The 19469-nt window shown below is 42.3% G+C and overlaps 1 protein-coding gene across 2 annotated transcripts in view; it reads right to left on the bottom strand.

Moving 5' to 3' along the window:
* AKAP1 (A-kinase anchoring protein 1) overlaps window positions 1-19469 on the bottom strand; it is a 93635-nt gene that overhangs the window by 35751 nt on the left and 38415 nt on the right. For both annotated transcript variants that reach the window (XM_070735261.1, XM_070735263.1), the window contains 2 exons: window positions 7724-9365; window positions 4349-4482 (listed from right to left, as the gene is read on the bottom strand). In XM_070735261.1, coding sequence (XP_070591362.1) covers window positions 4349-4482; window positions 7724-9341 — 1752 coding nt within the window. In that variant the 5' untranslated portion in view covers window positions 9342-9365. The remainder of the gene's footprint in view (window positions 1-4348; window positions 4483-7723; window positions 9366-19469) is intronic.

Genomic DNA, 19469 nt, shown 5'->3' with positions numbered 1-19469 from the left:
GTGTCTATAACAGTGAGCTCATAATAGGGCAACTCTCAATATCAAAATGCCACTTAAATAGTTGAGCTAGTTTCAAACTAGATTTTGATTTTCTTTCTCTCTTCCTTACTCCCATTCTTTTTCTTTTTCTTTTCCTTCCTCTCTTTTTTCTATCTGTTTCTCTCTCTTCCTCTCCCTCTCCTTCCCTCTCACTCTTTCCCTCTTGGCTTCTGGGCAGGTTTGGAAAACTCTGAGTTGATGATGATTTTTAAGTGAGCGATTGCTCACTGCTCAGCTTAGAGGGAACTATGCCCAAAGGTACTTTTTCAAGAGGCATCTGGACTTTCTAGTTTTTCTTTGAAGACGTTTCGCTTCTCATCCAAGAAGCTTCTTCAGCTCTGACCAGATAATGGAGAATGGAAGCATTTATTTATTTCTTGAAAAAGCACCTTTGGGACAGAAAATTGGTAACTTCCAATCACATTTTCATATCTCAAATATCTCTGGGTGCCAAGTTTTATTTTTTATTTTACTTTCTTAAAAAGTGTGCGTTTTTTTTTTTTAAAAATCACATCATATTGCACAGGAAACAATGGTAATTTTCTATTTTGCTAAGAAAACCACATGGAGAGACAAGATACAAGGTAGTCCCTGACTTACGACTATTTATTTAGTGACCTTTCACAGTTACAACAAGAGCAGTGGAAAAAGTGAATTATAATCGTTTTTCCAGTTTTTCAGTTACAATCGTCACAGTCACGTGATCAAAATTGAGGTGCTTGGCAACCAGTATCCAAGATTAAAACAGGCCACAGGGCCCACCAGAGGTTAGGAAATGGCCTGTTTCAGACCTGCAAAGGGCCTCCATGGGGATGCGGGAGGCTGTTTTCACCATCCTCAGGCGTTGAATTATTTATTATTATTTATTAGATTTGTATGCCGCCCCTCTCCGTAGACTCGGGACAGCTCACAACAGTAATAATACAATATATAACAAATCTGAAGTTAGTTGGGGGAAAGATCAAAAGCAACATGAGAAAATATTATTTTACTGAAAGAGTAGTAGATCCTTGGAACAAACTTCCAGCAGACGTGGTTGGTAAATCCACAGTAACTGAATTTAAACATGCCTGGGATAAACATATATCCATCGTAAGATAAAAAATACAGGAAATAGTATAAGGGCAGACTAGATGGATCATGAGGTCTTTTTCTGCCATCAGTCTTCTATGTTTCTATCTAATAATTAAAATCACTAAAAATCCCTTATTAAAAAGAAACATACATACAAACATACCATGCATAAACTTTATAGGCCCGGGGAAAATATCTCAGTTCCCCCATGCTTGGCGGCAAAGGTGGGTTTTAAGAGGTTTACGAAAGGCAAGGAGGGTGGGGGCAGTTCTAATCTCCGGGGGGAACTGATTTCAGAGGGTCGGGGCCGCCACAGAGAAGGCTCTTCCCCTGGGTCCCGCCAGACGACATCATTTAGTCGACGGGACCCGGAGAAGGCCAACTCTGTGGGACCTAACTGGTCGCTGGGATTCGTGCAGCAGAAGGAGGTCTCGGAGATATTCTTGCCCGATGCCATGAAGGGCTTTATAGGTCATGACCAACACTTTGAATTGTGATCGGAAACTGATCGGCAGCCAATGCAGACTGCGGAGTGTTGGTGTAACATGGGCATACCTGAGTAAGCCCATGATTGCTCTCGCAGCTGCATTCTGCACGATCTGAAGTTTCCGAACACTTTTCAAAGGTAGCCCCATGTAGTGAGCGTTACAGTAGTCGAACCTCGAGGTGATGAGTGCATGAGTGACTGTGAGTAGTGAGTCCCGGTCCAGATAGGTCCGCAACTGGTGCACCAGGCGAACCTGGGCAAACGCCCCCCTCGCCACAGCTGAAAGATGGTTTTCTAATGTTAACAGTGGATCGAGGAGGACGCCCAAGTTGCGAACCCTCTCTGAGGGGGTCAGTAATTCCACCCGCCCAGGGTAATGGACGGACAGATGGGATTGTCCTTGGGAGGCAAAATCCCACAGCCACAGAATTATGGATGTGGGCACACGCACACACGTTTTCGGCACCCAAGGGAAAAAAGGTTCACCATCACTACCGTAGACATTTACCAACCAAGGCAGATTTGGAACCCTACATGGAAATGGAGAATGACAGAAGCTCAAAAGATGACCTTAGAAAAAAGCTGAGGAACAAGAGGCACAGCTGAGAAAGCGGAAGACCAAAAATAGGTCAAAATGTGCTTCATCAATTATAGAAAGGTCAACGGTTGTGCCAACCACATCAAGCTGTGGAATATGCTTGGAGCTCAGAATAGCTCATTGTCTGCATGCAAAATCTATCCACCGCGCAGGAATTCCATCTGGATTGAAGATGGTGCAAAGGCATGTTAGAGAAGCCGCACAGGTAGTCATCGACTTACAACAGTTCATTTAGTGACCGTTAACAGTTACAACGGCATTGAAAAATGTGAGGGATAGGCATTTTTCCAAGGTTTTTCCAAGCATCTCCATCAGGGTTGGGTTCCTCCTGGTACAGATCAGATTGTCCGAACCGTTAGCGACCTGCTGGTGACCTGACAATGGTGTCACAAATCGGGTTCGGTTGATGCCAGTCTGTGGGCGCCGCCATCTCTTTTTGTTTTCAAAATTTCTGGTGATTTTTTTACTGTTTTGAAGATGCTTCCTGTTGTTTGCTGTAACTTCAAACGCTCATTGGACAAATAGCTCTAAGTTGAGGACTATCTACATAGTACTCATGGTTTTGTTGTTTTTCTTCCCTAGTCAACCTCAAAAAGGTGAGACAAATGGATCCCAGAACAAATCTACCTTGAGTCCTACACTTTTACAATTTTTCCCCTGCTACATTATAAATGTTTATTTTACTGAATAGCAATAATGTATTATTAAAGTGACAGATCTATAATACACCAAAAATGAGAATGTAATAACGCTAAACAATATGAATAACTGCATGAAATATTCTTTGAAAAGGGAAAAATAAGATATTGATAGCCAAGAGAGAAAGGGAGCTTTCTCTCCTATTTTTAACCAAGTGAATTTTTGTACGTTTTTGTACTTTTTCTTTTCTTTTTCTTTCTTCTCTTTACATATTGGAATTGTTACATTGTTTATCATTGTGAGCCGCTCCGAGTCTCCGGAGAGGGGCGGCATACAAATCTAATAAATTATTATTATTATTATTATTATTATTATTATTATTATTATTATTATTAATACTTTGTTTGTTGAAGCCATGTTGTTTTCTTGGATCCATATGCACATTTGTAAATACAGTGGTACCTCGTGATACGAACCCCTCACCATACGAACAAGCCAAGATATGAACCCGGGGTTCGGAAATTTTTTGCCTGTTCTTCCAAACTTTTTCCGTCTTACGAACCCGCTGCCCGAACGCCGAACCCGGAAGTTCCGCAAAAGTTCAGGTTTGGGTGGCCGCTGAGAAGCCCCGCCGCCGGGCTGTCGCTTTTTGAAACAGCCGGGGGGCTTCTCAGCGTTCTCCCAAACGCCGAACCCGGAAGTTCCGCAAAAGTTCGGGGTCGGCGTTCGGGTTCAGGAGGACGCTGAGAAGCCCCGCCGCCCGGCTTTTAGCTTTTCAAAAGAGCCGTGGAGCTTTTGGGCCGGTCAGGAGGCTGGAAAGGAGGCGGGGAATCCCAATAGGGAATTCCATGGGCGGAGCTTTGACATCACAAAGACGTCCTTCTTGGCCGTCCCTTCATAAAACAGATTGTACAACCCACCAGTGCCATAAATAGACCTTTCCACTCTTATTTGCCTCTTACCATCAAGGAAAGGTTTCTTTATTATTTATTTAATTTGCAGGTGATCCCGGATTAATGACTGCCCTGTTTAGCAACTGTTTGAAGTTCTGACAGTCCTGAAAAATTAACTTTATGACTGATGTTCCTATTTAGGACAATCCTAACTCCAGACACTTCACAATTGACTTCTGACAAGCAAGGTCAACAGAGACGTTGGCAGTGAAATGCTGGCTGGGGAATTCTGGGAGTTGAAGTCCAGATATCTTCAAGTGGCCAAGTTTGGGAAACACTGTTCTAGACCAACCCCCTGGACTTGATTTTATCTTAATACATTTCATCTTTAATTTTATCTTAATAAAATTCCCAGAAGGGTACATGCCCCAAATCCATCATCCCAGGGAAAGATCCCAGTTTCTAAACCACATGGGAAGATCAGGAGAACGTGGGCATCGTCATAATCAGATTAAAGGGCAGGCACTAGGACCCAGAAGGTGCACAACTGAAAAAGTTGGGAATCCCCATTTAAGCAAAACCAAGGCCAGGCAGAACAGACTATTTTCTGGACGTTACCTTCGGTATTTCGATTTCCCAGATGACAAGCTCTGCCTTATTGCAGTCCGTCCCCATCTTGGCATTCAGGCAGCTGTCGTTCTTTTGGAGAGCACAACCGCTGTCCACCGAGTCCATGCTGTTCACGTCAGAGCCTAAAAAAGAAAACCAGCCATGTTCCTTCATTGACAAGGGTGATGAAATGTTGGGCAACGGGACTGCAGCAAACTCACTTTCGATCCTCTCGTTCCTCTTCCTCCATTTACAGAAGAAGCTGCAGAAGTGGGCAGAACACACTTCTCTAGCCCAGGTGAGGTGAGGCCCTTCCAAGCAAGCAGTCAGTCAGTGTGCCTGCTTGCCTACCTGTCTACCTACCTATCATATCTATTGATACAGTAGATACAATATTTATCTATCTATGTATCCCTCTATCTCCTTATCTATCTCCCTATTTCTCTATCGCCTTATCTATCTCTCTCTCTCTTTCTCTCTCTCTCTCTATCTATCTATCATCTATCTATCTATCTATCTCTATCTATCTATCTATCTATCTCTATCTATCTATCTATCTATCTATCTCTATCTCTCTCTCTATCTATCTCTCTCTCTCTCTCTCTCTCTCTCTCTCTCTATCTCTCTATCTATCTCTATCTATCTATCATCTATCTATCTATCTATCTATCTATCTCTATCTATCTATCTATCTATCTATCTATCTATCTATCTATCTTAATCTATATATTAAGGGTTTTAAACTGTTTTTAATCATTAGATTTGTACTGAGTTTTGTTGTTGTGAGCCACTCCGAGTCTCCGGAAAGGGGTGGCATACAAATCTAATAAATAAATAAATAAATAAATAAATCTATTTTAATCTATACCTTAATCTCTCTATCTCTCTATCCCCTTATCTATCTCCCTATCACCTTATCTATCAATCTAAATCTGTCTGTCTGTCTGTCTATATCTACCTATCTATCTATCTATCTATCTATCTATCTATTTATCTATCTATCTATCTATCTATCTATCTATCTCTATCTATATCTATCAATCTAAATCTGTCTGTCTGTCTGTCTGTCTGTCTGCCTCTATCTATCTATCTATCTATCTATCTATCTATCTATCTATCTATCTATCTATCTAAATCTATCCTATACCTACCTACCTACCTATCTATCAACTCAATTTTTCCAATTACAATTCTTTAATCCAAGCATCTAGTTCTCATTGTGGCATCAGAATTTAGAAAAACAGGTACATTTCTCTGAGGGGGTTAGTAATTCCCTCCTCAGGGTAATGGCTGGACAGATGGAATTGTCCTTGGGAGGCAAAACCCACAGCCACTCTGTCTTATCAGGGTTGAGTTTGAGTCTGTTGACACCCATCCAGACCCCAACAGCCTCCAGGCACCGGCACATCACTTCCACTGCTTCACTGACTGGACAAGGGGTGGAGATGTAAAGTTGGGTATCATCTGCATATTGATGATACCTCACCCCATGCCCTTGGATGATCTCACCCAGCGGTTTCATGTAGATATTAAAGAGTAGGGGGGAGAGGACCGACCCCTGAGGCACCCCACAAGGGAATAACCTAGAGGTCAACCTCTGACCCCCCACTAACACCGACTGCGACCAACTGGAGAGGTAGGAGGAGAACCACTGAAGAACAGTGCCTCCCACTCCCAACCCCTCCAGCTGGCGCAGAAGAATACCATGGTCGATGGTATCGAAAGCCGCTGAGAGGTCAAGGAGCACCAGGACAGAGGATAAACCCCTGTCCCGAGCCCGCCAGAGATCATCCATCAGAGCGACCAAAGCAGTTTCCATGGTGTAGCCGGGCCTGAATCCTGACTGTTGAGGACCTAGATAATCGGCTTCTTCCAAGGACCGCTGGAGCTGGAGCGCCACCACCTTCTCAACAACCTTCCCCATGAAGGGAAGGTTGGAGACTGGGCGATAGTTGTTAAGAATGGCTGGGTCCAGGGAAGGCTTCTTGAGGAGGGGGCGCACAAGTGCCTCCTTGTAGGGAGACGGGAAGGACCCCCTCCCCAGAGAAGCGTTGACAATCTCCTGGACCCAGCTCCATGTCACCTCCCTGCTGTCCGAAACCAGCCAGGAGGGACACGGATCCAGCAAACAGGTGGCGGAACTCACAGCTCCAATGGCCTTGTCTACTTCATCACTCTAACTTTGAACATTCAGTTGTAAGCTGAGAACTACTTGCAGTTCTAATTTCCTCACTTCTCCATTCTCCACACGCATAGTTTGATGTTTGCTTAAAAGATCGAATCCAGAATCAAGGCGCTTTGACTGGCTGAAAATGGATTTGCTTGGAGTTTTAATTCGGGCTTGTAAGCATTAGTCAGTCTTAATAATATGTTTTCCTTTAAAAGTCCTCAAATTAAAGGGGTCAAAATGTGATTGAAGCCACTCCTTTTTTTCTGTCAAAAAGTCAAGATGGGGGCATATTGGAAAGCATTGAAGACCAGGCTTTTCTGGCAGGCTTGGGGCCGTTGATCTCGTAATTTTACGAGGTCCGACCTTGAATGATATGTATGTATGTGATTTCTTAACTGTTTCTTTCTTAATTTTTAATTATGTTTTTAAATGTATTTTATATCCTGTTGTAAACCGCCTAGAGTCCTTCGGGAGTTGGGCAGCATAGAAATACAATCAATCAATCAATCTGACTAAAATTCCTTTTCAATAGGCATTTACAACTGGGTGTGTTTGACCATCTTTTTGACAGATACATACACCCAAACTTCTATTTACCTGAACTTCATTATAGATTTATTGGTGCTCAAATCATAACATTTCGAAGAGTACAAAGAAATTTCTCTTCGGTTATCCACTTTTCCAGAGGTACTCTGAGGAAGTTACCTCACTTTTTACCTCAGAAAAATAAGAACAGGACCTACAGGGAGTCCTTGACGTATGACCAAAACTGCGCCCAATTCACACCTGTTGCTAATCAAGGCAATTAAGTGAGATAAAAGTCATAAAGACCTTTCTTGCCACAGTTGTTTAAGCAAATTACTGCAGTTAAGATCGCAGTACAGTACAATCCTTTGAGATTGGGTGGCATAGAAGTCGAATGAATGAATGAATAAATAACTAACTAAATAAATAAAAATTAAATTAAATTACATTAAAATAAATCTGGTACCCTCATTGCCTTGGTTTGTCAAAAGGCCACAAAAAGTGATCTCATGACTCCAGGACACTGCAATAGTTATGTGAAAAACAGCCATAAATCACATGTAATCTACGGTGTCCTCCTAATTTAAACAGTCACTAAGTGAGTGGTTGTAAATTGACTAACTGTACTTAGTCAACTACCTGTACCTGTAACTACCTGTACTTAGTTAAGGTTGAAAGAGATTCCTCACCTCCTGAGTGGTCTGTATCAGCCTCCGTGGGCCATGGCTGTTCGTGGCTCAGCGGCGGAAAGTCCTCCTTCAGCACGCCATTGCTGTACGGCACCCTGTTTTCCGTTGTCATGGAGGAAGGCGGCTTTTGGATCGAGGCGGACTTGCTCTCTGAGTCTTTGATGGTGGACGCGTTCAGCAGATCCAGGTGTTGTGGAGGGGGAGACGACGCACTTTTCAAGAGATCCTCGGCACTCGCGCCATCTTCTGAGGTGCAGGCACTGCACCCAGAATCTTCCATCACTAGCTGACCATCCTCAAATTCCTCCTCGTGGTTCGTCGCTGATGTCAGGCTGCCAACAGACCGCCTGGTGGGACAACTGGAGTCTCTGGGCTGGTTGTAACTTTGGTTGGCCAGCCGGCCGTGCGTCAAACAGCTTGAATACGTAGCATGACGGTTGACGTTCTCCTCCAGGAGGGGAGACACTTCGACAGGAGCAACCTTCTGGCTCACACAGTCCCCTCCCTGGCAGGATTTTGCTTGGTCAACACCCTCAGTGGAGACCTTCTCCCGAGGACTATCCACCCGGCTTGCTATTTGGCATATCCTCTCTGACATGCCACTGACCGACCCTGATAATACTTCCTCCGTGGCTGCCCGAATAACATTGGAAATGAGCTGCATGGCTACTTGCTCGATCTTCTCTACTTCTTTTTCCAAACTGACGGCTCCTATCTTTCTCCTATCCTCTTCTTCCAGACCATCCTTAAACCCAACTTCTCGGCATCCGTTGTGCTTCGACATGCTACCAGTCTTCGAACTGGACGTCATCCCTTCCTCAACCATCTCCGGTCTAGCAGATTCAACACACTTGGTCAGTGCCTCCACTGCAGTCTCTCCTTCGCCGTGGTTACTATCACTCCCTTCTTCCATTTCAACAGGATCCTTAGACATCTCATCCGGAACGTCTTCCGTTATCTTTCTGGAGCAGGTGACGGGGAAAGAATCCATAGAGGTGGACGCGGAACACCGGTCTTCTTTCGAAGACTTCTCAAATGAACAGATCTGGACCGTCACATCGTTGCTACAGTCCTCCCATTTTTCAGAACCAGGAAATGCCAACAGCTCCTGATAGGCTGATTGGTTGGAACCGGGCCCCTCTTCATTGGCTGCTTCATCCATTTGGGAGTCATTAATTCTTTGTACATCCAGAAGAGACATATTGGGCAAAGGGGAACCAAGGACACCTTGAGGCCCCATAACTTCTACTTCTCCACTGTCGTCCTGAAGTGAATCCGGTTGGGGGGTTAGCACTGCCTCAACGGGAAGGTCTTCTCTCAATGTATCTACGCTTTGGGCTTTGTCTTTTGTCAGAGGTGTCCGCCGTTCTTGAAAGGGTAAATCGCTACACTGGCTGACCCGTGGAGATGGAGAAAGTTCACTGTTTGATTGTCCGGTTTGCCAAGAGCTCGGCTCCTTCGGAGGAAAACATTTCTGCTGCTCTTCCAAGCTAGCGAGATCTTGCCTGTCGTGCCGACTGACGCGCTCCTTTTTACGCGAAGAAAACCACCACCAGCCGATAAGTGCCAGCACTCCAGGGATGGTGAAGGGCAGCAAACTGCGGAAACGCAACGCCATTTCATGCACCCTCAGATATTAAACCTGAAAAAGAGAGGGGGGGGGGAAAGGCCAGATTAAGGCTTCAGTTGTTTAACCATGTTTAGACTTTTATTCTCAACGTTGGTCGCTTGAATCTTACACTTAACACTAACAAAACTAAAGGACTGATAATTGATTTCAGGGAGAAGAAAGATGTACATCAATGGCAAAGAGGTTGAGAGGGTTGGTACTTTTAAATTTCTGGATATTCATATCACAGAGGACATCTCATGGACTATGAACGTTAACATGCTTGTGAAGAAGGCACAAAAGAGGCTGTACTTCCCAAGAATGCTTAGGAAGATAAATCTATCTCAGCATCTATTGCTGTCCTACTATCGCAGCACCATTGAGAGTGTCCTAATATATGGATGTTCTGTTTTTATTTTATTGATGGTCTTTGACTGTAATAAAGGTCTATTACAGTGTTCCCTCGATTTTCGCGGGTTCGAACTTCGCAGAACGTCTATACCACGGTTTTTCAAAAATATTAATTAAAAAATACTTCGCGGTTTCCCCCCCTATACCACGGTTTTTCCCGCCCGATGACGTTATATGTCATTGCCAAACTTTTGTCTGCCTTTAAAAATATTTTTTTTAATAAACTTTAATAAATAAACATGGTGAGTAATAATCTAAATGGTTGCTAAGGGAATGGGAAATTGTAATTTAGGGGTTTAAAGTGTTAAGGGAAGGCTTGGGATACTGTTCATAGCCAAAAATGGTGTATTTACTTCCGCATCTCTACTTCGCGGAAATTCAACTTTTGCGGGCAGTCTCGGAACGCATCTCCCGCGAAAATCGAGGGAACACTGTATTATTATTATTATTATATGGCATTCTTGCATGGTATGGGGGCAGCTCAGTAGCGGATAAAAAAAAGCATTACAGAGAATAATTAGAACTGCCCAGAATATCATTGGGGTCCAGTTACTAGCCCTGGACGATATCTTCACATATCACTGTTTTAGAAAGGTGCACAACATTCTCAAAGACCCTTCTCATCCTGCTTACAATCTTTTTGGTCTCCTGCCTTCTGGCCGAAGATACAGAACAATTAAAATTCAAGCCACACATTTTCTGATCAGTTTTTATCCCAGAGCTAGAATTGCACTTAACAACGTACTAGGGGGTCACCATCACTGAACTAGTGGACAATACTACTTGGTCTGTTGTGTGGTGGATGTTGAATGATTCAGGTGGGAAATTGAGGCGGGTTGCGCATGTTTTTTCAGATTGTTATAGAAACATAGAAACATAGAAGACTGACGGCAGAAAAAGACCTCATGGTCCATCTAGTCTGCCCTTATACAATTTCCTGTATTTTATCTTACAATGGATATATGTTTATCCCAGGCATGTTTAAATTCGGTTACTGTGGATTTACCGACCACGTCTGCTGGAAGTTTGTTCCAAGGATCTACTACTCTTTCAGTAAAATAATATTTTCTCATGTTGCCCTTGATCTTTCCCCCAACTAACCTCAGATTGTGTCCCCTTGTTCTTGTGTTCACTTTCCTATTAAAAACACTTCCCTCCTGAACCTTATTTAACCCTTTAACATATTTAAATGTTTCGATCATGTCCCCCCTTTTCCTTCTGTCTTCCAGACTATACAGATTGAGTTCATTTAGTCTTGCCTGATACGTTTTATACTTAAGACCTTCCACCATTCTTGTAGCCCGTCTTTGGACCCGTTCAATTTTGTCAATATCTTTTTGTAGGTGAGGTCTCCAGAACTGAACACAGTATTATTCCAAATGTGGTCTCACCAGCGCTCTGTATAAGGGGATCACAATCTCCCTCTTCCTGCTTGTTATACCTCTAGCTATGCAGCCAAGCTGAGATTGATCTTTGGCGTCATACAATTTTCAATGCATGGGTATACTGTGTATATACATACAATGGCAATAAAGTATCTATTATTATTTATTATTATTGAAGAAAACGAAATATAGCCGGCTAGGGAATTTTGAGAATAGAACTCCATACAATGTCAAGCTATCAATGTTGAGAAACACTGACTTAAACAAAAAAAATTAATGCACCGCGTCATTTCTATCAAGAAACTCATATTTAAATTATCCGTTAATTCCTATCATAGAAATATAGAAGTCTGACGGCAGAAAAAGACCTCATGATCCATCTAGTCTGCCCTTATACTATTTTCTGTATTTTATCTTACGATGGATATATGTTTATCCCAGGAATTTTTAAATTCAGTTACTGTGGATTTATCAACCACGTCTGCTGGAAGTTTGTTCCTAGGATCTACTACTCTTTCAGTAAAATAATATTTTCTCATGTTGCTTTTGATCTTTCCCCAAACTAACTTCAGATTGTGTCCCCTTGTTCTCGTGTTCACTTTCCTATTAAAAACACTTCCCTCCTGGACCTTATTGAACCCTTTAACATATTTAAATGTTTCGATCATGTCCCCCCTTTTCCTTCTGTCCTCCAGACTATACAGATTGAGTTCAATAAGTCTTTCCTGATACGTTTTATGCTTAAGACCTTCCACCATTCTTGTAGCCCATCTTTGGACCCGTTCAGTTTTGTCAATATCTTTTTGTAGGTGAGGTCAGTCCTGATAACCATAATAAAATTCATACCCACTTGAAGGGTTACTTAATTTATAGCCCGTTCTTCCTTCCAAAAGAAATCCTCTACCCTGTCTTCTTCCACAATCAACCACAGCATAATACAAGGTAGCAAGGGAGGGTGAGGAGAGAGAAAAACAAATAATACAGATAGTCCTTGTTTAGTGAACACAATTGGGACCAGTAACTTGGTAAAAAAAACTGGTCACTAAGTCAAACTGGAACTCTGCTTACATCCTCACTTCCACTTCCTTGGCTTTACAAACTTGTAAAACTTGTAAAAGTTGCAAAGATGGGTCATAAAGTTAGTTTTTTACCGTCATAACTGTGAACAAACACTAAATGCCTCGGTGGCACAGTGGTTAAGAATGCAGTACCTGTACTACAAGCTACTTCTGCTGATCACTGACTGCCAGCAGTTTGGCAGATCGAATCTCAGTAGGCTCAAGGTTGACTCAGCCTTCCGTCCTTCCAAGGTTGGTAAAATGAGGACTCAGATTTATTATTTATTTATTAATCAGATTTGTATGCCGCCCCTCTCCGCAGACTCGGGGCGGCTCACAGCAATCGCCATACAATGTAAACAAATCCAATATTTAAATTAATTTTAAAACACCACAAGTTAAAACCAATCATACACACTAGCATACCATACATAAATTTTATAAGCCTAGGGGGAAGGAACATGTCAATTCCCCCATGCCTGACGACAAAGTTGGGTTTTAAGGAGCTTACGAAAGGCTAGGAGGGGGCAATTGGGGGCAATGTTTGTTCTCTGTAAACCGCTTAGAGGGCTGTAAAGCACTGTGAAGCAGTATATAAGTCTAAATGCTAATGCTAAATGGGGCATTCACTAAGCGAGGACTCACTATATTCTCTTTGTCAAATCACTTGGGGAAAAGGAATCCTCAATCTGAGTATTGCAATGGCAGTTCTGTGTTAGCAAAAACTTCAGAAGAAAAGGATTTAGGGGTAGTGATTTCTGACAGTCTCAAGATGGGTGAGCAGTGTGGTCGGGCGGTAGGAAAAGCAAGTAGGATGCTTGGCTGCATAGCTAGAGGTATAACAAGCAGGAAGAGGGAGATTGTGATCCCGCTATATAGAGCACTGGTGAGACCACATTTGGAATACTGTGTTCTGTTCTGGAGACCTCACCTACAAAAAGATATTGACAAAATTAAACAGGTCCAAAGACGGGCTACAAGAATGGTGGAAGGTCTTAAGCATAAAATGTATCAGGAAAGACTTAATGAACTCAATCTGTATACTCTGGAGGACAGAAGGAAAAGGGGGGACATGATCAAAACATTTAAATATGTTAAAGGGTTAAATAAGGTTCAGGAGGGAAGTGTTTTTAATAGGAAAGTGAACACAAGAACAAGGGGACACAATCTGAAGTTAGTTGGGGGAAAGAATCAAAAGCAACATGAGAAAATATTATTTTACTGAAAGAGTAGTAGATCCTTGGAACAAACTTCCAGCAGACGTGGTTGGTAAATCCACAGTAACTGAATTTAAACATGCCTGGGATAAACATATATCCATCCTAAGATAAAAAACAGGAAATAGTATAAGGGCAGACTAGATGGACCGTTCTGCCGTCAGTCTTCTATGTTTCTATGTTTCTATTCAAAGCCATCTTGGTAGAGAAATTGGCTGAAATAAATAAAATGCAATTTGAAGATAAATCTAACTGGCATTAAAAAACAGAAATAAAAGACAGGGCATTAAGGAGCTTGGATATCGATACTTAGGGGAAATTAAGATTGATTGCAAACGTATTCAGCCGAAAATCAGATGAGACATCAAACCATCATCATTTCCAAATGACAATAAATAATAATGTTTTGCTAGCCACATTCAGCCCTATGCCCATTTCTGGACTTTCCTATTAAAGGGGGATTTAGAGAAAATGGAGCAGGTTCAAAGAAAGGAAATCAGGATGATCAGAGGATTATGAACTAAGTCATAGAGGAGAGACAGATAGAAGTGGGTTTAATTTAACCTTGAGGAATGATTGAAGAACACAATAGGTGCTCTTCAAATAGGTGATAGGACTTCACATCGGAAGTCTAGACCAGTGATAGCGAACTTATGGCACATGGGCCACAGGTGGCACGCGGAGCCATATCTGAGGGCCATTGCCCTAACTCAGGTCCAGCTGAGTTATACGTGTGCTGGCCAGCTGATTTTCGGCCTTCTTTTCAGCTGTTTTTTTCCATCCCCAGGGTTTAGAGAAAGCCTCCTGAAGCCTGGAGATGGTGAAAAATGGTCCAATAGCCCCACCAGAAATTTGTTTCCAAACTTCCCGTTGGCCCATTTTTCACTTCACTTAGAAACATAGAAACATAGAAGTCTGACGGCAGAAAAAGACCTCATGGTCCATCTAGTCTGCCCTTATACTATTTCCTGTATTTTATCTTGCAATGGATATATGTTTAACCCAGGCATGTTTAAATTCAGTTACTGTGGATTTACCAACCACGTCTGCTGGAAGTTTGTTCCAAGGATCTACTACTCTTTCAGTAAAATAATATTTTCTCATGTTGCTTCTGATCTTTCCCCCAACTAACTTCAGATTGTGTCCCCTTGTTCTTGTGTTCACTTTCCTATTAAAAACACTTCCCTCCTGGACCTTATTTAGCCCTTTAACATATTTAAATGTTTTGATCATGTCCCCCCTTTTCCTTCTGTCCTCCAGACTATACAGATTGAGTTCATTAAGTCTTTCCTGATACGTTTTATGCTTAAGACCTTCCACCATTCTTGTGGCCCGTCTTTGGACCCGTTCAATTTTGTCAATATCTTTTTGTAGGTGAGGTCTCCAGAACTGAACACAGTATTCCAAATGTGGTCTCACCAGCGCTCTATATAAGGGGATTACAATCTCCCTCTTCCTGCTTGTTATACCTCTAGCTATGCAGCCAAGCATCCTACTTGCTTTTCCTACCGCCCGACCACACTGCTCACCCATTTTGAGACTGTCAGAAATCACTACCCCTAAATCCTTCTCTTTTGAAGTTTTTGCTAACACAGAACTGCCAATGCAATACTCAGATTGAGGATTCCTTTTCCCCAAGTGCATTATTTTACATTTGGAAACATTAAACTTCACTTCACTTCGCTTCAAAAATGGTCATAAGTCACTTTTTCAATCCTGTTTGAATGATCATTAAACAAATGGTTGCAAGTCAAGATCTATCTGCAAATGTATAGGTCTATAAATAAATATACATATTATTATTATTATTATTATTATTATTATTATTATTATTATTATTATTATTATTATTTAGATTTGTATGCCGGCCCTCTCCGTAGACTCGGGGCGGCTCACAACAGCATTAAAACAATTCATGACAAATCTAATAATTTAAAAACATTTTTTTTAAAACCCGTTATTAAGCAGACATACACACAGACATACCATACATAAATTGTATAGGCCCGGGGGAGATATCTCAATTCCCCCATGCCTGGCGGCAAAGGTGGGTTTTAAGGAGTTTACGAAAGGCAAAAAGGGTGGGGGCAGTTCTAATCTCCGGGGGGGGGGGAGCTGGTTACAGAGAGTCAGGGCCACCACAGAGAAGGCTCTTCCCCTGGGACCCGCCAAACGACATTGTTTAGTCGACGGGACAAATATTAGTGACGTTTGCTAAAAAAAATTAAATGGATAAGTGTGTACCCATCAACAAAGTTTGGAGACCACGGATTTAAAATCAAAATAATTTTGCAGAACACGCTTTTTCCAACAACTGCACGGAATGAAGAATGCAGGGACTGGCTTCTTGCAAATTTGCCAGAAGTCAAGTCAATGTCAGGAAAATTTGAGAACTTCAGAGAGGCTCATGTTTTATCCATGCACCCTGCAGCAAATGTGGTTTTTTCAATTCTGGCCAAAATGAAGGCCCATTTCTCCAGATCTAGAATCAAATCCAAGATGAATTTAAGGAGTTTCATACAGCCTTGCACCCAATAGGCACTACTTGTGCACAACTCCCTTTGAGTTATAAAAAGACAAGGTTGGCATTCCTTTCCTTGTGGAGAATAGATGGGGCCCTTTTTTGGAATGTAGGAATAAACAGCTGTCCATTCAGACAGCAGCCTGTTGCAAATTATACTCCCAGTCCCGGCCACAGGCAGCACGTGAGCATGTCCAAGGCCGCGCAGCTGATTGCTCAAGGTTAGAGAGACTCTCTAGGAATCTTAGTTCTTTCATCTCACTAGCAGAAAGAAGGAAGACGCCCACGACAATATGTTCAGCAAAAAAACACTTCCCTACGTGTAGAAAAGTAGCAATTCAGGTGGAACAGTAAACTTTTCATCCCCATTTGTTCATTGTCCAATAATAATAATAATAATAATAATAATAATTATTATTATTATTATTATTATTATTATTATTATTATTATTATTAATTAGATTTGTATGCCGCCCCTCTCTGGATACTCGGAGCGGCTTACAACAACAAAACAATACAAATCCAATAGTTAAAAAAGACAATTTAAAAACAATCATGCATCTCATACAAACCATACACAAAGCGGAGAGGGCCCAGGGGAATCAATTTCCCCATGCCTGACGACAGAGGTGGGTTTTAAAAAGTTTGCAAAAGGCACGGAGGGTGGGGGAGTCCTAATCTCCAGGGGGAGTTGGTTCCAGAGGGTCGGGGCCACCACAGAGAAGGCTCTTCCCCTGGGTCCCGCCAGACGACATGGTTTGGTCGACGGGACTCGGAGAAGGCCAGCTCTGTGCGACCTAACAGGTCGCTGGGATTCGTGCGGCAGAAGTCAGTGCCGGAAATATTCTGGTCCGATGCCATGAAGGGCTTTATAAGTCATAACCAACACTTTGAATCTAGTTCACTCACACTAGATCCAAAACCCTTCTCGGTCATTTTTAAAGCATACCCACCCCTAATATTTATGATTCGGAAGCCAGGATGTCAACCTGACACCATGGAATGAAAAATTAAATTAAAAAAATAACACTTCGCAAACGTGCAAGAGGTTTAAAGCTAAGAACTTAGCTGCTGGGTTTATCTATTTAAAGCTTTCGGTATTTGGCCTCTACCTGTTCCTTTCAAGTTTTTTCTGTGAAAAAAGGAAGACACAGAAATTGTTGAGGTCGAAAATCTCTGATCTTCTACGGTAACTGTGGGGTGGGAGAAATTACCTCTGTGCCTTTAACAAATGCAGAATACAGAAAAGATAAAAAGAACCTTGGAAGTGCAAATTGCTTTCATGTGTGATGGAAAGCCATAATTAGCTGAATTGGCTAGATTAGTGGTTCAAGGCACTATTTCTCAACCTTGGAACTTTAAAAAGTCTGGACTTCAACTCCCATAATTCTCTAGCCAACACACACCCAGAAACTTCTGGGACTTGAAGTCCAGACATTTTAAAGTTGATTAGGTTGAGTAATGCTGCCTCTTAAGCCACTAAGCCTGCTTTACAAATCCGAATGGCTGGATTTTAATGATTTAAATCAGCCAAAACCCAACCTCAGTGTGATGAACTCACGCTGTAAGAAGAGGTTCAGTCATGTCTAGCCCTACACCAATTATTATTTTAATTAAGAGCATAAATATATGCTACAGCAAAGTGTTCTTTAAAAACAAATAGCTTGGGATTTAGAGTTATATACCACTTCATAGGGCACTTACAGCCCTCTCTAAGCAGTTTACAGAATCAGCCTCTTGCCCCCAACAATCTGGGTCCTCGTTTGACCCACCTCGGAAGGATGGAAGGCTGAGTGAACCTTGAGCCGGTGGTGAGATTTGAACTGCTGAACTAGAGCTAGCAGTTAGCTGAAGTAACCTGCAGTGCTGCACTCTAACCACTGTGCCACCCTGTCCCTGAAACTCCAACTCAGAGGTCTGTAAAGGGCATGCATAAGCGCACCACTATTTATTTATTTATTTATTTATTTATTTATTTATTTATTTATTTATTTATTTGATTTGATTTGATTTGATTTGTATGCCGCCCCTCTCCGCGGACTCGGGGCGGCTAACAACAGTGACAAAAACAGAATGTAAAAATCCAATAGTAAAACAGCTAAAAACCCTTATTATAAAACCAAACATACATACAAACATACCATGCATAAATTGTAGAGGCCTAGGGGGAAAGAATGTCTCAGTTCCCCCATGTCTGATGGCAGAGGTGGGTTTTAAGGAGCTTACAAAAGGCAAGGAGGGTGGGGGCAATTCTAATCTCTGGGGGGAGTTGGTTCCAGAGGGCCGGGGCCGCCACACAGAAGGCTCTTCCCCTGGGTCCCGCCAAACGACATTGTTTAGTTGACGGGATTCGGAGAAGGCCCACTCTGTGGGACCTAACTGGTCGCTGGGATTCGTGCGGCAGAAGGCGGTCCCGGAGATAATCTGGCCCAGTGCCATGAAGGGCTTTATAGGTCATAACCAACACTTTGAATTGTGACCGGAAATTGATTGGCAACCAATGCAGATTGCGGAGTGTTGGTGTAACATGGGCCCACCTAGGAAGGATGGAAGGCTGAGTGAACCTTGAGCCGGTGGTGAGATTTGAACTGCTGAACTAGAGCTAGCAGTTAGCTGAAGTAAGCTGCAGTGCTGCACTCTAACCACTGTGCCACCCTGTTCCTGAAACTCCAACTCAGAGGCCTGTAAGGGGCGTGCATTATGCCCACCGTCCCTGTCCTACTCTCTTATTATCCTTTTTATTATTACTTTCTACTTATGTTATGTTAATATAAACTTCAATACAGTGGTACCTCGAGATACGAGTTTAATTCGTTCCGGACCTGGGCTCTTAAGTCGAGCAGCTCTTATCTCGAACGACTTTTCCCCATAGGAATTAATGTAAATAATTTTAATTGGTTCCAGCCCTCAAAAAACTCACAAAGTTAGTCTAAATTATGCAGAAAGACATGTTTTTAATGAAGAAATGTACATGTACATATAAATGAATAATGAAGTTTCTTTCACTTAACTTGTAAACTTTCTTAAACTTTTAAATTTACATATGTTCAACTTCTCTGCCACCCAATCCTGTAGGACAGAGGTCCCCAACCCTTTTTGCACCAGGGACCGGCTTTAAGCGATCAAGAGAGGAATGGGTGAATGAATGGACGGAGGGTGGGAAGGAAGGAAGGAAAGAGGGAAGGGACAGGAACAGAGGAAGGAAGCAAGGAAACTTATGAAAGGGGAGAGTAAGAGAGGAATGAGTGAAGGGAGGGAGGGAGGGAAGAAGGTGGGAAGGAGAAAGAAAAGAAGAAATAGAGGAAGGGAAGGTAAAAGAGAGAAAGAAAAAGAGCAAGAAAGAAAGAAAGAAAGAAAGGGGGAAGGGACAGGAACAGAGGAAGGAAGCAAGGAAACTTATGAAAGGGGAGAGTAAGAGAGGAATGAGTGAAGGGAGGGAGGGAAGAAGGTGGGAAGGAGAAAGAAAAGAAGAAATAGAGGAAGGGAAGGTAAAAGAGAGAAAGAAAAAGAGCAAGAAAGAAAGCTGCAAGCACCCCCCGAGCCCC

This window comes from Erythrolamprus reginae, chromosome 1 (genome assembly GCF_031021105.1).
Source record: "Erythrolamprus reginae isolate rEryReg1 chromosome 1, rEryReg1.hap1, whole genome shotgun sequence".
Lineage (NCBI taxonomy): Eukaryota > Metazoa > Chordata > Lepidosauria > Squamata > Dipsadidae > Erythrolamprus > Erythrolamprus reginae.
Note: the sequence above shows the minus strand (reverse complement) of the source record. Positions and strands in the feature narration are given on the sequence as shown.